This window comes from Bombus terrestris, chromosome 9 (assembly GCF_910591885.1).
Source record: "Bombus terrestris chromosome 9, iyBomTerr1.2, whole genome shotgun sequence".
Lineage (NCBI taxonomy): Eukaryota > Metazoa > Arthropoda > Insecta > Hymenoptera > Apidae > Bombus > Bombus terrestris.
Genome location: NC_063277.1, coordinates 12121319 through 12143325, shown reverse-complemented (window position 1 = coordinate 12143325; position 22007 = coordinate 12121319). Strand labels below are relative to the sequence as shown.

Genomic DNA, 22007 nt, shown 5'->3' with positions numbered 1-22007 from the left:
AAAAGTATTCTCACTGATCAAATAAGTAAAAAAACCTTCACTTCGATTAATGTGACTATCGAATATGAAGAGTTTTATTCTAGTTTTACTATTCCAATTTGTGACTCTAATCGTAGTTAGTCAACCAGTGAGCAGATTAGATGTAAGTCTTCCATTATTTTATTATTATAATTTAGTGTATTCTGACATTAGATGGGACAGAATTTACAAGCTGTTTCTTTTTCTATTTTTTCGGAGCAATATAAAATAAATTTTATATACTTTCGCAATAATAAATTTAACATAACAATTCTTTTAATTAAATGTAGTTATTTTTATTAAACAAATTAAATATTTAACAAATATAGACCGTTTCGTTTAACTTAGATATTTAAACAGCTTTCTCTCAGAATTTTTTCAATTTTTTATTCAAAAAACGTCAATGACGTCACGATTTAAGGAAAACAGATTTCATAATTATAAAATTCATCTCTTTTTAATCAAACTATGTAAAGATTACTTCCGTCATTGTAAAATCGCAGATCGTCAGTTTAATTATATTTTAGATATACAATCTCATAAATGAACCTCTAATTATCTACAGGACGTTGATGCCACAGATATCACAAATTATGAGGCACACAGATATCCCAGGACTTTTAAATCTAAGCATTCATCATGCAGGATCAACCAATATTTCGACGTAGACAGGGGCGATTGTATGGGTGTAATCGGTGGCGGAAAAGCGCTTTATGTAAATAACAAAAAATCTTGCGGGTCAAATGTATTAAAACCACACTGCACAAATCCAAGATACTACTACATTTGCAGACAGAACAAAATCATTTTGGCCCAGTGTCCCCAAAACAGACATTTCGAAAGCCATCTACAAAAATGTATCTTGGTACCTCGTGAGAAGCATATTTCTGTTACCAACGGACAAAATTCCGATATTTTTGATTCTGTTCAACGTCCCGATTGCCTAAAAACCGGCACATTTCCGGTTCCAGATAACTGTGGTTTGTTTTATACTTGCTCGATGCATGGTAAGAAAATGAACCAAAATTTCTACACGTGTCCAAAAAATATGGCTTATGACACAAAAACTGAAATGTGTAAACCATCCAGTACTTGTCGTGAACCAGAATCATTATCCTCGTGTAGAAATCATCCACGGGATGGAAAGAAAGAAAATATGGCACCAAAGGAAACTGTATTTCCGATAAGGGGAAGATCGGAAACTTGTGAAACGCTATTTACGAATGAAGAAGACACTACGACTAATTCAACGTCTAAGAATGATGATGAAATTATGTCGATAACGACTTCTTACACCGAACCATTCGTACCTGAACTCACGCGATCAGGTGATAGTAATGATATTGTAGCGACGACGGAACGTGCTTTGGAAAAGTCACGTTTTACAAACACTGGAGATTTCGCGATACCTATAACTGCCACGTATTCAACAATTGCAGTAGAGAACACGTATCCGACTGAATTTAATTTGCCCATCGAAGTAAATGGGAATAAAGAATTAGGATCTACGACTGTAGCAGGACCATTTGAAAATGGTCATACGAGAATTATAACGGATGATCCTGAGGAGCAATCACCTGATGACCAAGATAGAACTGCACCAACAATTTTAGATGATCCATCAATGTTAGAAAACATAGAGCGAGAAAATATTCCTGGTTCCGAGAATCCTAGTTTGGGGAAACAATATATTACTACAGACGAATTTAACGAAGAGCCAACGTTTGGAACCAGAAACATCGACACTGAACCAATAACTTTAGCCGATCCTACAAGCCTCAGAAATAACAAACCGATTACAAACCTAGATTCAAACAAACCGCCCTTGGAAATTCCTATTAATGATCCTACATTACAAAACCATAGTACAACAAAAGCATTTAACGAGGAATCAATCAATGAAGCTGAAAACACTCTACCAATAATTAGAGAGGATGTTACAGCTCCTAGTCGACCAGAGGAACAACCGATTGCAGAAATAATTCCAACTGAATCGCCTATAGAAATATCTACTGAAGAACCTAACTTAGAAAACCAACATATTATACAAGAGGAATCCAGCGAAAAAACCATTCCTGAAAGTGAAAGCATGAACATTGCGCCAACAATTTCAGAAGACCCTACAATCCTTAATAATGTAGAAGCGAAAGAAGAACCGGCTACACCAATAAATCCAATTGAACCATCCGTGCAAATTCCTATTTCTGAAGATCCTAATTTGACAGATCAATATAAAGCACCAGAAAATTTGAGCGAAGAATCAACTACTGAAACTGAAAACATTAGCACTGAAGAAATAATTATAGGAGATCCAACAACTCTTAATAATATAGAACCGGAAGAAGAACCGGTAGCACAAGCAGTTTTAAATGAATCACCGGTTGTAATTCCTACTACTAAAAATTCTGAATTACCGATTCCTGAAATTGAAAATATTAACACTGAACCAACAATTTTAACTGATCCAACAACCCTTATAAATACAGAACCGGAAGGGGAACCAGCAGGAGAAGTAATTTCAGACGAATCACCGGTTGTAATTCCTACTACTGAAAATTCTGAATTGCCGATGCCTGAAATTGAAAATATTAACACGGAACCAACAACTTTAACTGATTCAACAACCCTTATCAATACAGAACCGGAAGGGGAACCGGCAACAAAAGTAATTTCAGACGAATCACCAGTTGGAATTCCTCCTAATGAAAATTCTGCATTACCTATTACTGAAATTGGAAATATTAATACTGAGCCAACAACTTTAACTGATACAACAACCCTTATCAATACAGAACCGGAAGGGGAACCAGCAAAAGAAGTAATTCCAGACGAATCACCGGTTGCAATTCCTACCACTGAAAATTCTGAATTGCCGATTCCTGAAATTGAAAATACTAACACTGAATCGGCAATTCTACCTGATCCAACCACCCTTACAAATAGAGAACCGGAAAGGGAACCAGCAAAAGAAATAGTTTTAAACGAATTACCGGTTGGAATTCCTACTACTGAAAATCATGAATTACCGATTCCTGAAATTGAAAATATTAACACGGAACCAACAATTTTAACTGATCCAACAACCCTTATAAATACAGAACCGGAAGGGGAACCAGCAGGAGAAGTAATTTCAGACGAATCACCGGTTGTAATTCCTACTACTGAAAATTCTGAATTGCCGATGCCTGAAATTGAAAATATTAACACGGAACCAACAATTTTAACTGATCCAACAACCCTTATAAATACAGAACCCGAAGGGGAACCAGCAGGAGAAGTAATTTCAGACGAATCACCGGTTGTAATTCCTACTACTGAAAATTCTGAATTGCCGATGCCTGAAATTGAAAATATTAACACTGAACCAACAATTCTACCTGATCCAACCACCCTTATAAATACAGAACCGGAAGGGGAACCAGCAAAAGAAGTAGTTTCAAACGAATCACCAGCTGTAATTCCTACTACTGAAAATCCTGAATTACCGGTTCCTGAAATTGAAAATATTAACACGGAACCAACAATTTTAACTGATCCAACAACCCTTATAAATACAGAACCGGAAGGGGAACCAGCAGGAGAAGTAATTTCAGACGAATCACCGGTTGTAATTCCTACTACTGAAAATTCTGAATTGCCGATGCCTGAAATTGAAAATATTAACACGGAACCAACAATTTTAACTGATCCAACAACCCTTATAAATACAGAACCCGAAGGGGAACCAGCAGGAGAAGTAATTTCAGACGAATCACCGGTTGTAATTCCTACTACTGAAAATTCTGAATTACCGGTGCCTGAAATTGAAAATACTAACACGGAACCGACAATTTTAACTGATCCAACAACCCTTATAAATACAGAACCGGAAGTGGAACCAGCAAAAGAAGTAGTTTCAAACGAATCACCAGCTGTAATTCCCACTACTGAAAATCCTGAATTACCGATTCCTGAAATTGAAAATATTAATACTGAACCAACAATTCTACCTGATCCAACCACCCTTATAAATACAGAACCGGAAGGGAAACCAGCAGGAGAAGTAATTTCAGACGAATCACCGGTTGTAATTCCTACTACTGAAAATTCTGAATTGCCGGTGCCTGAAATTGAAAATACTAACACGGAACCAACAATTTTAACTGATCCAACAACCCTTATAAATACAGAACCGGAGGGGGAACCAGCAGGAGAAGTAATTTCAGACGAATCACCGGTTGTAATTCCTACTACTGAAAATTCTGAGATACCAATTCCTGAAATTGAAAATACTAACGCTGAATCAGCAATTCTATCTGATCCAACCATTCCTATAAATACAGAACCAGAAGGAGAACCAGAAAAAGAAGTAATTTCAGACGAATCACCGGTTGTAATTCCCACTACTGAAAATCCTGAATTACCGGTGCCTGAAATTGAAAATACTAACACGGAACCAACAATTTTAACTGATCCAACAACTCTTATAAATACAGAACCGGAAGTGGAACCAGCAAAAGAAGTAGTTTTAAACGAATCACCAGCTGTAATTCCCACTACTGAAAATTCTGAATTGCCGGTGCCTGAAATTGAAAATACTAACACGGAACCAACAATTTTAACTGATCCAACAACCCTTATAAATACAGAACCGGAAGGGGAACCAACAGGAGAAGTAATTTCAGACGAATCACCGGTTGTAATTCCTACTACTGAAAATTCTGAGATACCAATTCCTGAAATTGAAAATACTAACGCTGAATCAGCAATTCTACCTGATCCAACCATTCCTATAAATACAGAACCAGAAGGAGAACCAGCAAAAGAAGTAATTTCAGACGAATCACCGGTTGTAATTCCTACTACTGAAAATCCTGAATTACCGATTCCTGAAATTGAAAATATTAACACTGAACCAACAATTTTAACTGATCCAACAACCCTTATAAATACAGAACCGGAAGGGGAACCAGCAAAAGAAGTAGTTTCAAACGAATCACCAGCTGTAATTCCCACTACTGAAAATTCTGAATTACCGATTCCTCAAATTGAAAATATTAACACTGAACCAACAATTTTAACTGATCCAACAACCCTTATAAATACAGAACCCGAAGGGGAACCAGCAGGAGAAGTAATTTCAGACGAATCACCGGTTGTAATTCCTACTACTGAAAATTCTGAATTGCCGATTCCTGAAATTGAAAATATTAACACTGAACCAACAATTCTACCGGATCCAACCACCCGTATAAATACAGAACCGGATGAAGTAACGGAAGTAATTTTAAACAAATCACTCGTTGGTACTTCTGCTACTGAAAATCCTAGTTTAGAAAAAGAATATAATAATATATTAACCAATTCAATAGCCCCTGATACTACAAAACCACAAGAACAACCAATTACTTACATAATTCCAACTGAATCATTCTCGGAAAATCCTGAGGAACCTATTCTGGAAGTTGAACGTACTGTAACAGAAGAATTTACTAAAGAGCCAACTATTGGAACTGATGCTATTGGTACCACTTCAGCTATTTTACCTGATGCTCTAATATCTAATATGACAGTACCTAGAGAAACAAATACAGGAACAGAGGCAAATGAACCATTGTTAGAAACAAGTAAGTCAGAAGAATTCACTTTACATGGTCCATCTGCTACACCTGTCCTAAATGATATAATTACAGCTACAAAGGAAGATCCAGAACTTAATAATAAAGGAAGTGATGAACAAATACCCATTGAATATGGAAACGGTGAATCATCAAATTACGATTTAAATAGAATGATAACCACTGATCCAACAAGCTTGATCAGCACAAATGGAGAATCTGTATTACAAAATGATAGTGCAATACCTAAAATTAATACTGAAGAAACAGTTTCAAATGTAATAACCGAAAAGCCTGATTCTAGAGCAATGAAAAAACATTCGAAATCATTTCATAAATATTCTCAGACTATAGATAAGGAGGACGCGTGTAATAATGTTGCACAAAAAGAATCAGCAACTACTCCGAAAGATATACATATGCCGTCAGCGATATACTATATCATTGATAAGATTAAGCAATGCTTGACAAAAATTTTAAATATGTTACATCACCAAGGATGATATAAAATATATTAGTGAATTTTTATTTAAAAAATTGCATTGATGTATTAAATTAAAAATATAAATATAAAATGTAAAATATAAATAATATAGCAGGTATAAAGATGAAGATAAAAAAATATAAATATTTGAAAATATAAATTATATATATTTAAGCGTGTATATATATATATTAGAATCAGAGGTAGTTCATACAACGCCCTCAAATATTATTCCTATTATTCCAAAATAAATATTTCGAAAATTGTATTATGATTTAGAGTTTCATTAATATTATGCATTAGCTTTCTCTTGTTCGTTTACTAAAGTGTAATATAAGCCTTTCTTTTTAATTAATTCTGTATGTGTACCCATCTGAAAATAAGATGTGAAAATAAATATATTAATTTAATTCAATGTCATGTCTGGAATTTTGTATTGGAATGCGTACTTCCGTGATTACTCCTCGTTGCAATACAACAATAATGTCAGCATTTTTAATCGTGCTTAATCTGTGAGCGATTACTACGACTGTTCTTCCTTGAGTAACATTGTCTAGCGCTTTCTGTACAATTCGTTCACTTTCATAATCTAACGCACTAAAGGTTATTGTATAAAATTAGAACAATCAGTTCAAATATATAGAGTTATTACAATAACTGTTGTCTATGATTCTTACCTTGTAGCTTCGTCTAGGATTAAAATGGAAGGTCTTTTTAATAAAGCCCTTGCGATTGCAATACGTTGCTTTTGTCCACCGGAAAGTTGTGCTCCCCTTTCTCCTACTTGCGTATCGTACTTACTCGGAAAATTCATAATAAATTCATGAGCATTTGCTTCTTTAGCAACTTCAATGACCTAAGAATATTTAATAATAATTTTTCTGTAGAAGTATAACTTTAATAAACCTCTAATTTTAATAATATTTACATCTTCATCTGTAGCATCCGGCTTTCCGTATCGAATATTTTCCATAATACTAGTGGCAAATAAAATAGGTTCTTGATTTATATACCCTAAAACATTACCTCGGAGGTAACTAGCATTGAGCGATCTTAAGTCTTTACCATCAATTGTAATTGAGCCATTATTAACGTCATAAAATCTGAAATATTTTATATTATTTTATATTATTTGGTAGACTAATTGATGATCAAATTTTATATGAAAAAAATTTTTGAATTTAAGATAATCAAAGTACCTTTCTAACAAGGCAGCTATCGTTGATTTTCCATTGCCGCTGGAACCAACGATAGCTACTGTTTTCCCAGCAGGAATGTCTAAGTTAAAATTCTTTAAAATAATGTGATCTTGACGAGTAGGATAGCTAAATTCCACGTCTTTAAACGTGATATTTCCTGCCAGGGATTGGTCTGTAATAACTTCTCCATTAATCATCTGATGTGATGGTGGCATTTCTAGATACTATAATAAGAGATTGGATTAAAATAAAATAAAGAATACTTTTCATTGTATTGATATAAAACAAAATTGTATATATACCTCAAAAACTCTAGCACCAGCACTAACACCTCTAACATATGATCCAAATAACAATGATAATTGAGATAAAGATTTTTGTATAGTTTGTACGGCCATTAAAAAAGCCATTAAATCTCCTGGAGATAATTGCCCGGTAGACATTAAATGTCCACCAAAATATAAAGTACAAAGTAAGATACCATTGAGAAATAGATTTGTCCCCCCTTGGAACAAAGCAATTCCCAAACCTAATTTTTCATATAATGCAGCTCCTAGTGTAGTTTCTTTGCAGAACATTTCTATCTCTTTTTCTTCGGCTGAAAATGCTTTCACCTATACAAATAATATGCTATAAATTATTTAAAACAATTCATCATTATCACACATGATATTACCGTTCTAATATTTTGTATGGCTTCCTCACAAACATCTGCAGATTTAGCAAGTTGATTCTGTGCCTCTATAGATAATTTTCTTAAACCTCTTCCAAGCAATGTACCAATAAGAATTATAGTAGGCAAAGATAACACTGTAGCTGCAGTCAATTGTGGTGAAATCCCTATTACAGAAACTATACACCCAATAATTTGCGTGGTGCTTCTTAAGCCTTGTGATATACATGTTTTAAAGGTACTTTTAAAGTCTTGAATATCACTGGTTAATCGACTTACTATTTCACCACTACGATTCTTATCAAAGAACGTGATGTCTTGCATTATAATTGATTTAAATACATCTTTCTTTAAATTCATAGCTATTCTTTCTCCCACGTGTGAAAGCATATAAATATATGCAAAGGTAAAAAGTGCCTAAAAGTAAGAGATTTCCTATAATTTTTCAATTTAAATTATTTTATAAATAGTATAAAAAATATACTTTTTTCCAGATAAATATTTACATACTTGTGCAACATACATACGTGCTAATGCAAATGCAGGTTCTGTCAATTGTAACAGCACAGTTTTCAAGCTATCTTCTCCTTTGGTTTGACAGATTTTTGTTAATATATTTATAACATTTCCTACATATTGTGGTATCCAAATATTTAATACAGCAACAACCATTGCACTCTAAAAGTTAAAGTTAACAATTACATAAGTATACAAAAATATAAAATCCATATATGCATATGTATTGTACATAAATACTTACTGACAAAGCTATCAATAATTGCCAAAAATATGGATACAAATATTCTAAAAACTTTCTCCATTTCAAAGTCAATTCTTTATTATCTTTTATAATATTTTCCGAAATTTTAAGCGTTTTGCCTTCAACAACAGAAGTATGACACTTTATCATGCATGTTAATACAATACTACCTAAACCACCTGAACCAAATTTTAAAACTGTTGAGAAATTTTTTAATTCACTATTGTCATTTTTTACAGGCTCTTTGATACCACTATTAAATTTTCGTTTTGCTAGATTAAAAGGTTTGTCCTTTTGTTTCGATAGAAATAATAACAAGGAACTCCTGTAACAAAAATATTTATAATGATTGAATACAAACTTAAGATTATTACAATTTATCGTATAAAAAATTTATTACAAAACATGAATGATACCTTGAACATCTTGAATAATTAATATGTTTATATAACACAGTCCTCAGTATAGACATTTTCGTAAAATATTATTTTATTCGTTATTTAATTCTATAAAATATACTAATATTCGAGTTATTTTTTATGATACACTTGTCATGTCTCAATTTGTATGAAGCAATAAAAGAATACTCTTCATTTATTTTTTATTTTTAGGAACATGATGACTAGTCTAATACCAGCTATTACCTAATGAATTAATAAACAACATTCAATAAGGTTAGAGGAATTCATAATACCAAAGATAATTAATACTGTGCCAAGGGGAGCGCCATATTGAAAGCGCTTGCAGCAATTTTGTTTCCCAAATTTGTCACTAGATAGCGCTTACTGTACTGTTAATTTTGATAGCCTCTCTACAACTTGTTCGTGATGGAACACATGGTAAAAATCGAGTGAAAAATAGTGGATCTGATAGAATATAGAATGATGCTGAAGTAACAGTGATGTATTAAAACAAAAGTTAGGATTGTATGCTGTGTTTCAAATTCGTTTGCAGTAGAATTCTTTTGACGAAAATTCTTTTAATGAAGAAAGAATTTAAAGTAAGTTGTTATCTAAATCTTATGTTCAATATAATGACAAACATATACCATGATACTGATGTGTTATCCATATTAGTGACAAATTACGAAAAATAAATGAAATATGGAAAGTGAAGATAATAAAATGTGTTTAATGTAGACTATAAGAGAAATTTAATTTTGTAAAAAGATTTTAAATATGGCTACCATGATTTACGCGCCAAGTCTTTCAGTTAGTTTGTCACAACCTATAAATTAATTTATAGGTTCAATCTATATACAACTTAAAAACATGAAGGAAATATATCTTTTGAAATATTCAAAATACTTTAGCGAAATACTGTTTTATATTTTATTTGTATTTTGCCGAATACTTCTTTTTGTTTTGAAATCGTAATTCAAAATGGCGCTTATATTTGATTTTTCCACAGATGAATTGCAACTAGATAAATAAAAAAGGATATATTTCTATTAAGGTTTAATAACAATATTGCAATTAAGTTGGAGGTAAATTAATTTATAGCAGTAATTCTTCAACGATAACATTTATATTTACGCATTCTAAGCAAATCAAATAGATATTGGTGGATATTAATTTATCCATCCACTGAAACAATAATTCTTCGATATAATACTGTACTCTACCGAGAGCTAACGATTTGAATATTTATTGAGGCAACAGCAGAATATTACATTGTAATTTCCAATAACAATTTCATGGTAATACTATTTATATAGTATATTTACAGTATACTGAATAACATGCACATACATGTATAAATCCAAAAAATGAACTCGTTATTTCCAATAAAAAAGGTGGTCATAACTAGCAAAAAATATTAATGCATTGAAAAATTAAATTTTTAATTAAAAAAAATAGAATTATCAATATTTAATAACTTTAATAGGGATAGTAGAAGAACTGGCCATTTTAGACCAGAATTTATTGTTACAAGCATCATATATATCATTTGTTTCTTTCTTCTTTTTTCAAAAATTCAATTTACCGAAACAAGCCAACAGTAACTGCAACCACATCTGGTCCAAACAAGAAATAAATGTCCTGATTATGAAAAAGAAATAGCAAGGAGGCCTTGAAGCACTGTTACTTGACGAGTTTAATGGCAATATTAAGGTAGAAGCTAATTGATAGACCTAATTCAACCCATAGGATATTCGTCATTCATTAAAAAAGGGAAGTTGCTGATCACAAAAGAAGGAAAATTGCATGGAGATTTTAAAGTATCGATATTTAACAAGTTTAAGAGGAATGGTAGAACAGCAACCGGTCTGTACAGTACACGAAGGTCTCGTGTCATTGCCAGACTCGCTGAACACTCGAGCAAGTACTTAATACTACCCTCTGCGGTGTATTCAAGGCGGGAGCGAGCATTTCAGAGCGAATGTAATAGCCGCACAGGCAATTAAACGTGGCAAATACATAAATACACGTTATTAACTTTGCGTACAAAGAGGCTGCCGGGACGATTAGGCCTTTCGAGGCTCAACTGTTCACCCTAAATCTCGTCCTTCTTCTCTGGTTCGCCTGCTCCTCATCCAACGCTTGCAACGAGTCGCAATTTCAGAGCTTTTTCATGGGGCCGATGCATTACCATACTGATCAAAGCTGCTGCTTCCTGCATAACGCACAGGGAACAACGGCTCCCCGTTGTTATCCGTTAGAAAAACCGTATCTTCGGCGAGATAAGTCGAAGAGTGGCTCGTTACGTTCATGGATGTGCGGCCCAAGTACGCTTTTGATTTTCGTAGGCGTAGAGTTCTTCTACTCTCGGTTCTTCAACGTTTTAAACGGTTGTATAATTTTCTGCTGGTGCTTCAGCCGTTTTTTAGTATCGTCTAAGGGCGAAATAGTTTATTTTCTTTTTGATAAAAGAACGAGCAGAAATATATACTTTAATCTCCATTATTGCAATTTTATTTAGCTGTGAATACATAAGATTATGGAAAATTTGTAGAGAATAGTACGGAATTAATGTGGATGAAATAAGATTTTTGGAAAGTGCATGTATGTATAAATATATTACAGTATATATTAAAGTATGCTAAATTACATAATTATGAGTCCCAGCATCCCGTTAAATGTAATATCAGAAGAAATACAAAGGTTTCACCAAACGTAGGAAATGACAGGAATATTTTACTATTTATTAAATATCTGAATCTCTTGATAAACAATGAACTAAAGTAGGGTTACTCCGCTTGACCTTAATTTCTATGTATAAGATCGATTATAATTAAATTTAATTATAATTTTATACAATATCCATTATATTGTAGGAACAGTGAAGAATTGATCTTGTATGATGAGAGTCTTGTTTGCTAAGGGAAAAATTAAATCAATTCATGGATATGTAATTTGCAAGCTGCGATTCATAAAAAAGAGAGCACAATCGAGCGAAACGCGTCGAACAAACAAATATTCCGAGGCTCCGCTCATAAAAGCCTCGATTCCACCGGGGTTGCTATTCCATCTTTAACGAATCGAAACTTGTGAGAGGCGAGCTGAGCGTGGGCGGTCGGTGGCGCGTTAAAACACTTTCTTCGACAAAAGCCATCGAGGCTCGAGGTCAGCCTCTTAACCCAGATTCCGAGTCGGAAGGCGAGAAGACAGAAGCTCTCGGTTACACACGATCAACGCGCTCAATTCAAGAGAGTCCCTTAACCTCTTCGTCTTCGGAAACATCCGCCTGCAACTCTTCGTTCCAATGCGACCACCCCAAAAAGAGAAGACGAGGTAGAAACAAAAGAAAGAAACATAAAGCAAGAAGGAAAGGAAGGCAAAAAACGTAAAAAGAAAGGGAAAAATTTCAGTATAAGCGTAATAACTACGGCGCGCGATACAGCGACGGTAAAAGAATGGTCCAAATGAAGCCTCCTAAATTTCAACACCCTCTTCGCCAGAGCGACCAGAGCTCCACAACGCCATTCTCCGGCTCTCTTCCTCCGCCTTCGACTTCCCTTTGTCCGCTCTCTCGTTTTTTCCCCCGCTCCCTTTAGCCCTCGCCCCGTTTTCTCGATACTCTCCCGGTATATCCAGCCTGTTCCTTTTCTTCCTCGGTCCTTTCGGCGGTCTCTGTCGGCGAGCCGATGCCCTCGCAATCAGCCGGCAAAGTGGAGTCGCGCGCGCGACGACGGCGTCGGCGGTGGCGGCGGTGGTAGCAAGCGGTAGCGGCGGCTGTGTGGCGGTGGCGTATCCGTGAAACACGCGGTGCAAGTGCCGGGGTGGCGATGACGCAAAGTCAGCGTGGGCCAATGGACTGGCTGCTGTACGGGAGGTGTTCGGTGGGCCACGATTGGGCGTGGCTCGAGCAGAGGGTGCGTCAGGGGTGCCACCGCCGACGTGGCTGCGTGGGGGAATGCCAAAGTGTGCCCCGGGGTGTAATATCATACCGCTAGGTGGATAAATAGACGCACGAAACTAGTAGGGACGAGTGGGGAACGAGTAACGAACGGAACAGCAGCGAGGATGAGACGAGGAAGGAGAGGAGGGACGACTGGTGAAACTGGGGTGGATCGCGGGGTTGGAGGAGAGTGAGAGAGTGAGAGAGAGAGACAGAAACAGAGACCTGGCTAAAAGAGTAACCAGAGGATGACGGACACGCGAGAGAGGCAGCGCGTGGAGGAAGAGAGGAGGGTGGTAGAAAGGGCGAGAAAGGGAGAGGAGGAAATGAGGAAAGGGTCGTGCACCGAGCGAGGGTTACTCAAGGGGGTTAGACGGAAAGACGGAGAGGCGAGACAAAGCGTGTTGGAACAGGACGAGGGATCGGTTGCCAGAGGTAGAGTAGGGGAAATTGGGTGGCTACGCGATCCGAGCGAGACTAGACTAGAACAAATAGTGGTTGTAGCCATCCTCAGCTTCTGAGGTATTTTCCACTCGTGCGAGTTGCACGCATTCGAACGCCGGCCCAGGCTTGCTCACGGCGAACCGTGGAACCGTTTGTATGCACAGGCCGTGTCGTGGCTTTCGTCGGAGGATCGACGGTGGTGGCGGCAGCCGGTGATGCTTAGTGGTGGTGGCGTTGCCGCTGGAAAATGCCCAACTCGCCCCCGTGTTTCACGGCGATACACCATCCGCACACGACCGGCATGTCGAAAAATTGTTGCGGATAAACTGTTTGGTACTGTAAAGCACTCGTTATCGGAAGGAACTAGCGAGTCTTGTTAAATCACCAGAGAAATATAATAAGATTGTTTACGTTTAAGCGGCGAGGATGGAGAAATGGTATTCTTGGTTTTTACGGAGTATCGTTTTCGGCCTTTTAGCTCGTATTTTTATGATTATCGAAGTTCGGTAGTACAAATGGTAGTAGAAATGCAAAAATATGGATGCAGATAAATTATTTTTGCATTATTCGATCAAACATCTTAATTCCTCAAACGCTCTCACTTCTTTCATAGTATCCGATCGCTTTTATTATCCAATTAATTCGATTTAAACCTACCGTTCTCCTCGGATTTGTATGGCCCAAAATGGACCTTATATTTCAATAGATATTCTTAAAATATAGAGAGTATTTAAAATATTTTGTTTTAGTATCTGACGCAATTTTACTGCTTTTCTTATATTCCATGCTTTTTACGAATAAAATATTCCAGAAGAAGAAGATATCCGAAAAGATATAATACAAACGTGAAGGAGAATAAGAAGAAAATGATTGAATGTGCACGAATGTTATATTCCCAAAGAACGAAAACTAAAAAGGAAGACTATAAACTCGATATCAAGAAGGAAACAAAAACGATGTGGAATGGTCATCGATCGTGAAACCTACAACCAATCTGGAGTCATCGTCGTCGAAGGCTTGCTTACCATCCTGTCCGTATCGTCTCGCATGCGATTTTGTAGAATGCTGAGCACAGTGTGTAGCGAAACAGGATGTTGTCAGCTGAAATTAAATTTTCCCCGTAGAGCCGGCGGGTCGCTCGGCAACCCGATATTGTGGGCGTTAAGCTACGTACACAAGCGACGACAGACGCAGACAATGTCGCCGTAGAATGGTTCGTCGGTGTTCACTTTGCCCGGTTTCACAAATCGCCTTATTCTGCGACAGGAAAGATGATAATTTGGTTGTTGCGCGTTCTTCGCGCGTTGCTGTTAAATATCCCGCCATTTTGCTCCAGAACGCGTTAGAAATATTGTTTTCCAGCTACCCGGTTCTGTATTGTCCTTAGCCATGTGAAATTGCGATGGACCTGTTTACAGGGTGTCTGGATTTTATTCGATGAAACGAGGATGTGATGATGATGGAAATCGAGGTACGGTGGTTGTAGAAGCTGGAATATTTTTCGATCGGTAAGTCGAGGCAACGAACATATATTTACTTATATTTTCCTGTGTATATATTTATGATTATGTATCTTCTTTTTATACATCACGCTTTGTGATTATTTCTGATACACATATAACTGGTTATTATTATTTGACGTAACTAATCGATGGACTATTTCTTAAGTAATTTAAATGAAAGATACGTACAATTTTTAAAGCAATAATATGATCAAAGGAAGTGTCCATTGTTTCAATAAGGAAACCTAAACAACTCTTTATGGTACAAGTGAAATAAAGTGTAAAAGACGTACCGCTCCAATACTGTATTTATAACATATATTTTTAAGGATGCTTTGATAGTTCCAGGTAAAATTCTATAATGTTGAACTGTTTAATGACGATAGTGGTGTATAAAGAATATTAAGAAATACGACTTCAAGTATATTGATATTAGAAACTAGAACAGTTATTAAGGGGAGAAAAAGTGGATAGCAAAAATTTCCACCGAAAGTATCCTTACATTTTTAACAGCGAAATAATCACAGAGGAGAAGGGAATCGAAAATCGAAGATTCACCATAAATACGACGGATTTAAATTTGAACGTTCAAACACAAGACGCTCGAATATTATCTTCTCTCTCGTTCCATCCAAACTTCCCTTAAAATAATACGATATTATGGCAGATACATTGACGAACTTCCCTCAAGTTGGCGAAACAATCGCGTAATTGTAAAAACAAGTGCAGCAACTGTACAATAAGGGCACTTTGCTTCACCGGGAGGATGATCCCCGTTCAAGGTGAATCGTTTCCCCCCACGCGAGCAATATAATACGATGTAATTAAGTTTAATATCGGAGAAGCTTAAATACGCAATTAACGTAATGTAACGAGAAAGTTTGGTGGGCGTGTGTACACGCGACCAGCCGGGGCTGTATCGTAATTTCAAGCGAGTCAACGTTGTCTTCTTCATCTCCCAGTGTTTTTCGCGTCCTTTGCTTGGTGCTCCTTTGTCCCTTCTTTCAACAGTTCTTCCATCCCTCACCCCCCCATCCCCCGTCCCAAGCCCTGGTCCGTGATACAATCAACTTCAAGGGTGTAGAAGAAACGAGGTAGCCATTTATCCGCTACCCCAAGAGCAACCAAGCAAGGGAAAGTCCAAGAAAACTGAGTGTTCCGCCATTGTCGTGACTTTTTATAGGAACAAGTTCCCAGGAACAGAACGGGATTTCGGTCTCTCCGGAATCGGATCAATATTTCTTTCCGAAGATTGTTTGCTCTAATTTGATTTTATTTAATCTGGCATGAATTTTAATTTACGATTGTTTTTCATAAGCGGAGATAAAAGGGATGTAGTGTCGTCGATTTTGAGGAAATTTACTTCCTTCGAAGATTAAGCTTTATGAAAATTATTCCTTTCTTTTTTAATACATCGGCGAAGGTAATTTTGGTTTTCTTATGAAACGCTCGAATTCTGTTTGATGAATTCTTTAAAATCAGTACGAAATAATTTCCAGTAATACACGATAGATATATTCTTCTTTAGTTCTATGGTTATAATAATATCTTATGACGAAAGAATTGTTACCTATCAAACCTTTTTAATCTATTGTTCGTCTTCATTTATCGTCCGGAATCTTCACGGTCGTTGAGTGGCCATTCCAGGAGTTTTACATATTTGTTAATAGTTTATTTAACTGTTCACCTTTTGTTGTATTGTTTTTGTCATAAATATATCGATCTGTGAAATTCTAAGTAATAGATTTTAACCAATTTACTCAACTATAATTCACAGCTATATGTATTAATTAACTTTACAAAAATTACGATTGATCTATCAAATAAACCAGAAATGTAAAGTGAAATTATATTAACATTTTTCTCTGTTAAATCTGCATACGTTCGTTACAAAGGATCAGGAAAATTAATACTTCAAAAATCTACTTACAAAACTCTCACCAAATTATTTTTAACCCTTAATTCTTAATATCGTATTTACACAATGATGTATATTACGAATTATTATCTAACTACAAATTGTTAGCAAAAAGCGTATTTAATTCCAGCAAAATTAGCTTAAAGTTTTCGCATACTATGTCTTTTTTACAGAAACATCAGGAAACATATTTTTCAACCGTAAATTGGTAAAACAAATTTTTCTTAAGATCTGAAAAGATCCGATTCTCGATGGATTGAAGTTACAAAGTTCCAAATTCTCCCCAATAAACGCGTATTATTACAATCGTGCCATCACCCACGGCACGCGAATATTATCGTTCTCCCACCTTGTGAACGCGACGACGGAACCGGATAATATTTTCTCGAAACGATTATTGCTTTCACGCTCGGTCATCCCCAAATATTTAGCAAACAGAGTAGGCGCGCCACGTACACAGCACATATTATATTTTTCTCTCCATTCGTCGCATTATTTCAAGTTTGGTAGGCGCGTCATCATCGTTTGCGATGGCTTAACGGTTGACTTATGGCTTCTGATCGGGAAGGTCACCCGTCGAACGTACGATTTTCGCGGTTCTATCCAGCGTACGACAGCCTTAACGACCCTCCTTCGATTCGACAAACACGCAGGGTCACGGCTATAAATTATGAGCGATATTAGTACGCGAAACCATTGGGTGGCACAGACGATTTATATCGCACGATTCCCTGTATCCATCCGGATTTAGTTAATACCACGACGATTTAGCGACTCTCCACGCAATTAGAATTCTGATTCTTGCCGCCAGGAAGATAATATTTGGCATATAGGTTTATCGTGGGGTGGCCAGCCGAATGAATGTAAATAAAATTTTGGCAAATTCTATCCTTCCGTGTACTGTGATATGTAATTTTGGAACTCTGGTTTAATGTGCGCATTGCGAAATATTCGGCTAGAATGACACTTTTTAGGGTTTTTTGAATACGCTCAAGCTGAAAATGTGGACCGTTTTTCATGGAAACAAAGCGTAACAAATTTCGGCTTGTCTGTTGATGCGTGACGTCCTCGTGGATTTTAACTCTCTTTTTTAACTCTTTTTTTTTAAATTTCGTACTTTTAATCCAATGTATGGCTTACTCTATTCTATGCATTCGAATCGTGAGTATCGAATTAGGTTTGGGTTATTTTTCATTTTTAGGATGCTGCGAGGCGATCGATCAGAAGGCTGTGATCATACAGAGAGCATTTGGCATTGGCAGAGATTGACATTTGGAGCATTGGCATTGGCTTCTTGTTCTTGCGTTTACCGCCCTGTATAGCCACGATCTTATGCGGATATCTACAGAGAAGATCTGTGGGCTAACTATTCATAAGGCCGAGTTTTCGAAACGGTCCATTACCATGAAAAATGATCTTCAGCTTTAGCGACCTGAAATACCCAGGAAAAGTCACATTCGGATCAAAAATTGTACAGTCCGAATAGGATACTTTATCTGATTTTGGCATTTTATTGATTTGGATTTCTGCGTATTTTTTAGTGTTTGTTTAATTAACGGTTTATATTATTCCTTTGGGAAAAGAGGATATTTATTGACATACGCTTGTGTATAGTGCGATTTTAATGAAAATCTTGGCCATCTGTTATCTCCGAATATTATTATCTTCAGTGAAAAGTAAAATATTTACTATGAATAATACGAATAATAAATTGAAACTCGGTAACAATTTTCAATACTTTACGAAAAGAATGAACTAACGAATCATAGATAAATACCAATTAGTCAAACAAGGAGATTCAGAATTAAGTAATAGGGGTAGGTATACGTAAAAACGAGGGGAGACAAGCTCGTGCCCTGGAATATATTATGAAAAGTAATAAAGTGACTCTATATCCGGCTGGGTGACAGGTCCCTTTATGAACGAATGATAATCTGTTGCGGTAAATGCATCTGTTCTGTCGCAAGCAGGTGTTGCATTTTCGATTCGAATAAAGAAGACAGATTAAGGGTGCGAACGTTTTTGTTGGGTCACGTGCTTCAGTCAAAATAAATCTGTTCTTGTAATCGGATTTATGGGTTAGGTCTGAAAACCGATCAACTTCTCTCATACGGCTATTAACTTAAAAATATAGTATCACTACTTTGGCCCTTCTGGTTAGGTTCATCATTTCGGTCTACGATACTCAAGACGAGAAAAACATTAGCTTTTTTAGTGAATTAGTTAGTACGTGAAAATGTCTCAAACTTTTTATACAAATAATCAGGAGGTTTGAAGCGATTGCTTAGAAATTTAATATTGAACAGGAACATTATTTTGGAATTTCGATGGATATTCAAACGTTCGCATGATTCAGACATTTAGACATTTAAATATTCAAATATCTGAACATTCGAACATTCAAAAAATTATATATTTGAAAATTTAGTATGTGCTTGAATACTTAATATTAATTAATAGTATTAATAATATTTTTTCTATTGTTTTTTTTTCTTTATTATCACCTTCTCTATTTATCACCTTCTGTATTCTAATCTCGACTTTACGTAATTTAGATATTTCAATGCTACAAATCTATAAATCTTCTACCCTCTATGATACTGTTAGCTATAATAAGAACGGTTAAATCTACAAAAGTCCAAAGATTATTCGAGAGAAATAAATTGTCCAAGCACGTATCAATTACATTATATAACAAAATAAAATAAATAAATTTCAGAGATCCATTACAACTCTAATAATATTAAAGAGAAATTCATTATTGTTCATATGTTCAGCATTCAACGAAAATACCAAATTACACGATACTCGAGCTAATCCTACAATTTGGCTCGATTCGCCGAAATTATTCCATAAATGCGGCGGGGTCCAAATTGTTTCGAGCGACGCAGAAGATGCTTAAATCTTCTTTTGTTTACTAAATTTCTCGTACACCGGCTCGAAGCTAAAAGCAGCGCCGGTATTACCGGGCATTTTTCACGCTAATTAACCGATTTCTATTTCGTATGCTTGCGCGTATAATTGGGAAAGGGAATTAAAAAAAGAAAAAAAGAAAAAAGAAAAAGGGAGACACACATTTCCTCTTTTATTCCTGGCCAAAGTACATTGTGCTCCCGAAGCGTGCATGGTAAAAATATGTGGCGTGTACCTGTACGAAATTTCCTATTTTTTAGTCGAGATCGTTATCGTCCTTTATTTCTTCTGTTCCTTTGTAAATTTTCGTGGAAAACAACGCCACGCGAATGGCTTGATTATGCGAACTAATTCGAAGGCAGATTGTGCAAGAAATAGATTTCATTTTAATTATGTTTAAAGGTAAAGAATTATTAATTAATTAAAGTTGCGCGTTTGACAATTTTGTACATACAGAATTTGTAGATAATATATTAATATCGAATCGTTTAATCGAGGAATGTTTTTAATATTTGGGCCCCTCAAAAATCGAATTGATCAACTGCATTTTTACATAGTAGGATCTATAAATACATAATTAGTATTCATTTAAAGAGAACAACGGATTTACTTATCACAGGCAGATAGTATAAATTATTGTAGATTGCAAACTAAATTTTAAAAAATAATACGTGTAATTATTATTTGTCTCTGAAGTTTAATTTATAGAGTTGATCAATATGGCTCCATTTTTTACTACAAGTTTAATTTATATTATTATTTTTGATATGATTAATTTCTTTCGGTATGTCGTTTACGTTTTCTAGAATTTTCTTAAATATAATTTATGTACCATATATAGCGATTTTTACGAATTATTATTAATGATCTTATACTTGTTGCAACATGAATGACTAATTAAAAAAAGGGAAAAAATGATAGAGAAGTGATAATCGTGGTAGTTAAAAGATAAGATGGAAATGTATGTGGCGTAGCACGTAAAAAGTGAAAGAAAATGACTTTGAAGTCTTTAAAGCTCTTCCACCATTAAAACAATTATTGCTGCGATATTATAGTATTTCTAGATATCGTACGCTTTTCCTAAATCAAATTTTTTTTTCCTGAATCATTTCTTCGCCACTCTAAAACTGATGGAGATACATTACATCTTATAATCTTGTAATTTTATTGCATTTTTCAGTATGTATAAATCAACGGATTAAGAATAAAAATACTAAATTATATACTGCTTCAAAAATGAAAATCAATAAGTAAAAGCATCCTAAAAAGGATCATCCAAAGATACTAATATAGATACTATCAATAACACTAAAAAAAAAAAATCTATCTTTCATAATTCAACAATTAATAAATCATTCGCTCTGAAAATTGGTCGAACATCACAAACGCAGCAGATTACTACTATTCCTAAACAATTCTCCGTCATCATAATTTACTCCACTATATCCACAAATCGTCACGATATATACGATCAAGAATGTCCCTTTAATACCATCTAATATCGCAACAATATCCAGAACAAATCCTCCATTTACCAATTCCATCACACTATTTCACATACCATTACCCTGCGTCATTTCAAAGCTTCTACGGCCACACAGCCGGCCAGCCATTCCACCGTCAAAAGCTAGTCTATCGAATATCAATAATTATAACATGTTGCAGCAACGCGTAATTCAATTAATTCAAACGGACGCCAGTCGATAAGAACGAACAAAGGGGTAGGATATAATACGATACAGCGAAGCAAAGACACGTTATCAGTAATTTGCTCAACGGAAAGAAGATAGAGAGACACTGGTCCCTTTAATCGTAGGTTATTCAGGTGAACGGAACTTTATAAAAATGTTATGAGGAGTTTAATTAGACGTCGTTTAATTACTCCGTCTACCATCGACAAAGACGTCGGGGAGGGGGCGGTAGGTTTGGGACGCAAAAGGGGATGGAGAAAGAGAAAGACAGAATGATAGACGCGGGAGGAGGGGATAGGTGGGAGGAGGAGGGGGGACTAATTGCGAAGTTTTCCACTTCGATTTTCCGAGAGGCTGCATGCTGCCGCGCCATTTCTCGCTGTTGTTCGAATTAAACGCGATGCAGTTTTAAACTGAAAAGAGTGCCCCAAGCACATCAAGTATTTTCTAGCGAATTAAATGCGACA

The 22007-nt window shown here is 35.7% G+C and overlaps 2 protein-coding genes and 1 long non-coding RNA gene across 3 annotated transcripts; 2 read left to right on the top strand and 1 right to left on the bottom strand.

Annotated features, from left to right (window-relative positions):
- The first annotated feature begins 64 nt into the window (after positions 1–64).
- On the top strand, positions 65–6217 carry LOC105666061 (titin homolog). The gene is made up of 3 exons (XM_012311955.3): positions 65–142; positions 584–5624; positions 5691–6217. The coding sequence occupies exons 1-3, from the start codon at positions 65–67 to the stop codon at positions 6116–6118; spliced, it is 5547 nt and encodes a 1848-aa protein (XP_012167345.2). The 3' UTR covers positions 6119–6217.
- A 28-nt stretch (positions 6218–6245) lies between these two features.
- LOC100649886 (mitochondrial potassium channel ATP-binding subunit) lies at positions 6246–9473 on the bottom strand. Its single transcript, XM_003397532.4, has 10 exons — positions 9148–9473; positions 8732–9056; positions 8482–8649; positions 7975–8388; positions 7601–7912; positions 7299–7522; positions 7028–7202; positions 6777–6955; positions 6549–6696; positions 6246–6472 (listed from the first exon to the last, which is right to left on the bottom strand). The coding sequence occupies exons 1-10, from the start codon at positions 9201–9203 to the stop codon at positions 6392–6394; spliced, it is 2082 nt and encodes a 693-aa protein (XP_003397580.1). The 5' UTR covers positions 9204–9473; the 3' UTR covers positions 6246–6391.
- A 2101-nt stretch (positions 9474–11574) lies between these two features.
- Positions 11575–19309, top strand: LOC125385613. The gene is made up of 3 exons (XR_007225082.1): positions 11575–13953; positions 14328–15024; positions 18138–19309. It is a non-coding gene; the product is annotated as an uncharacterized LOC125385613 (long non-coding RNA).
- Positions 19310–22007: the final 2698 nt, after the last annotated feature.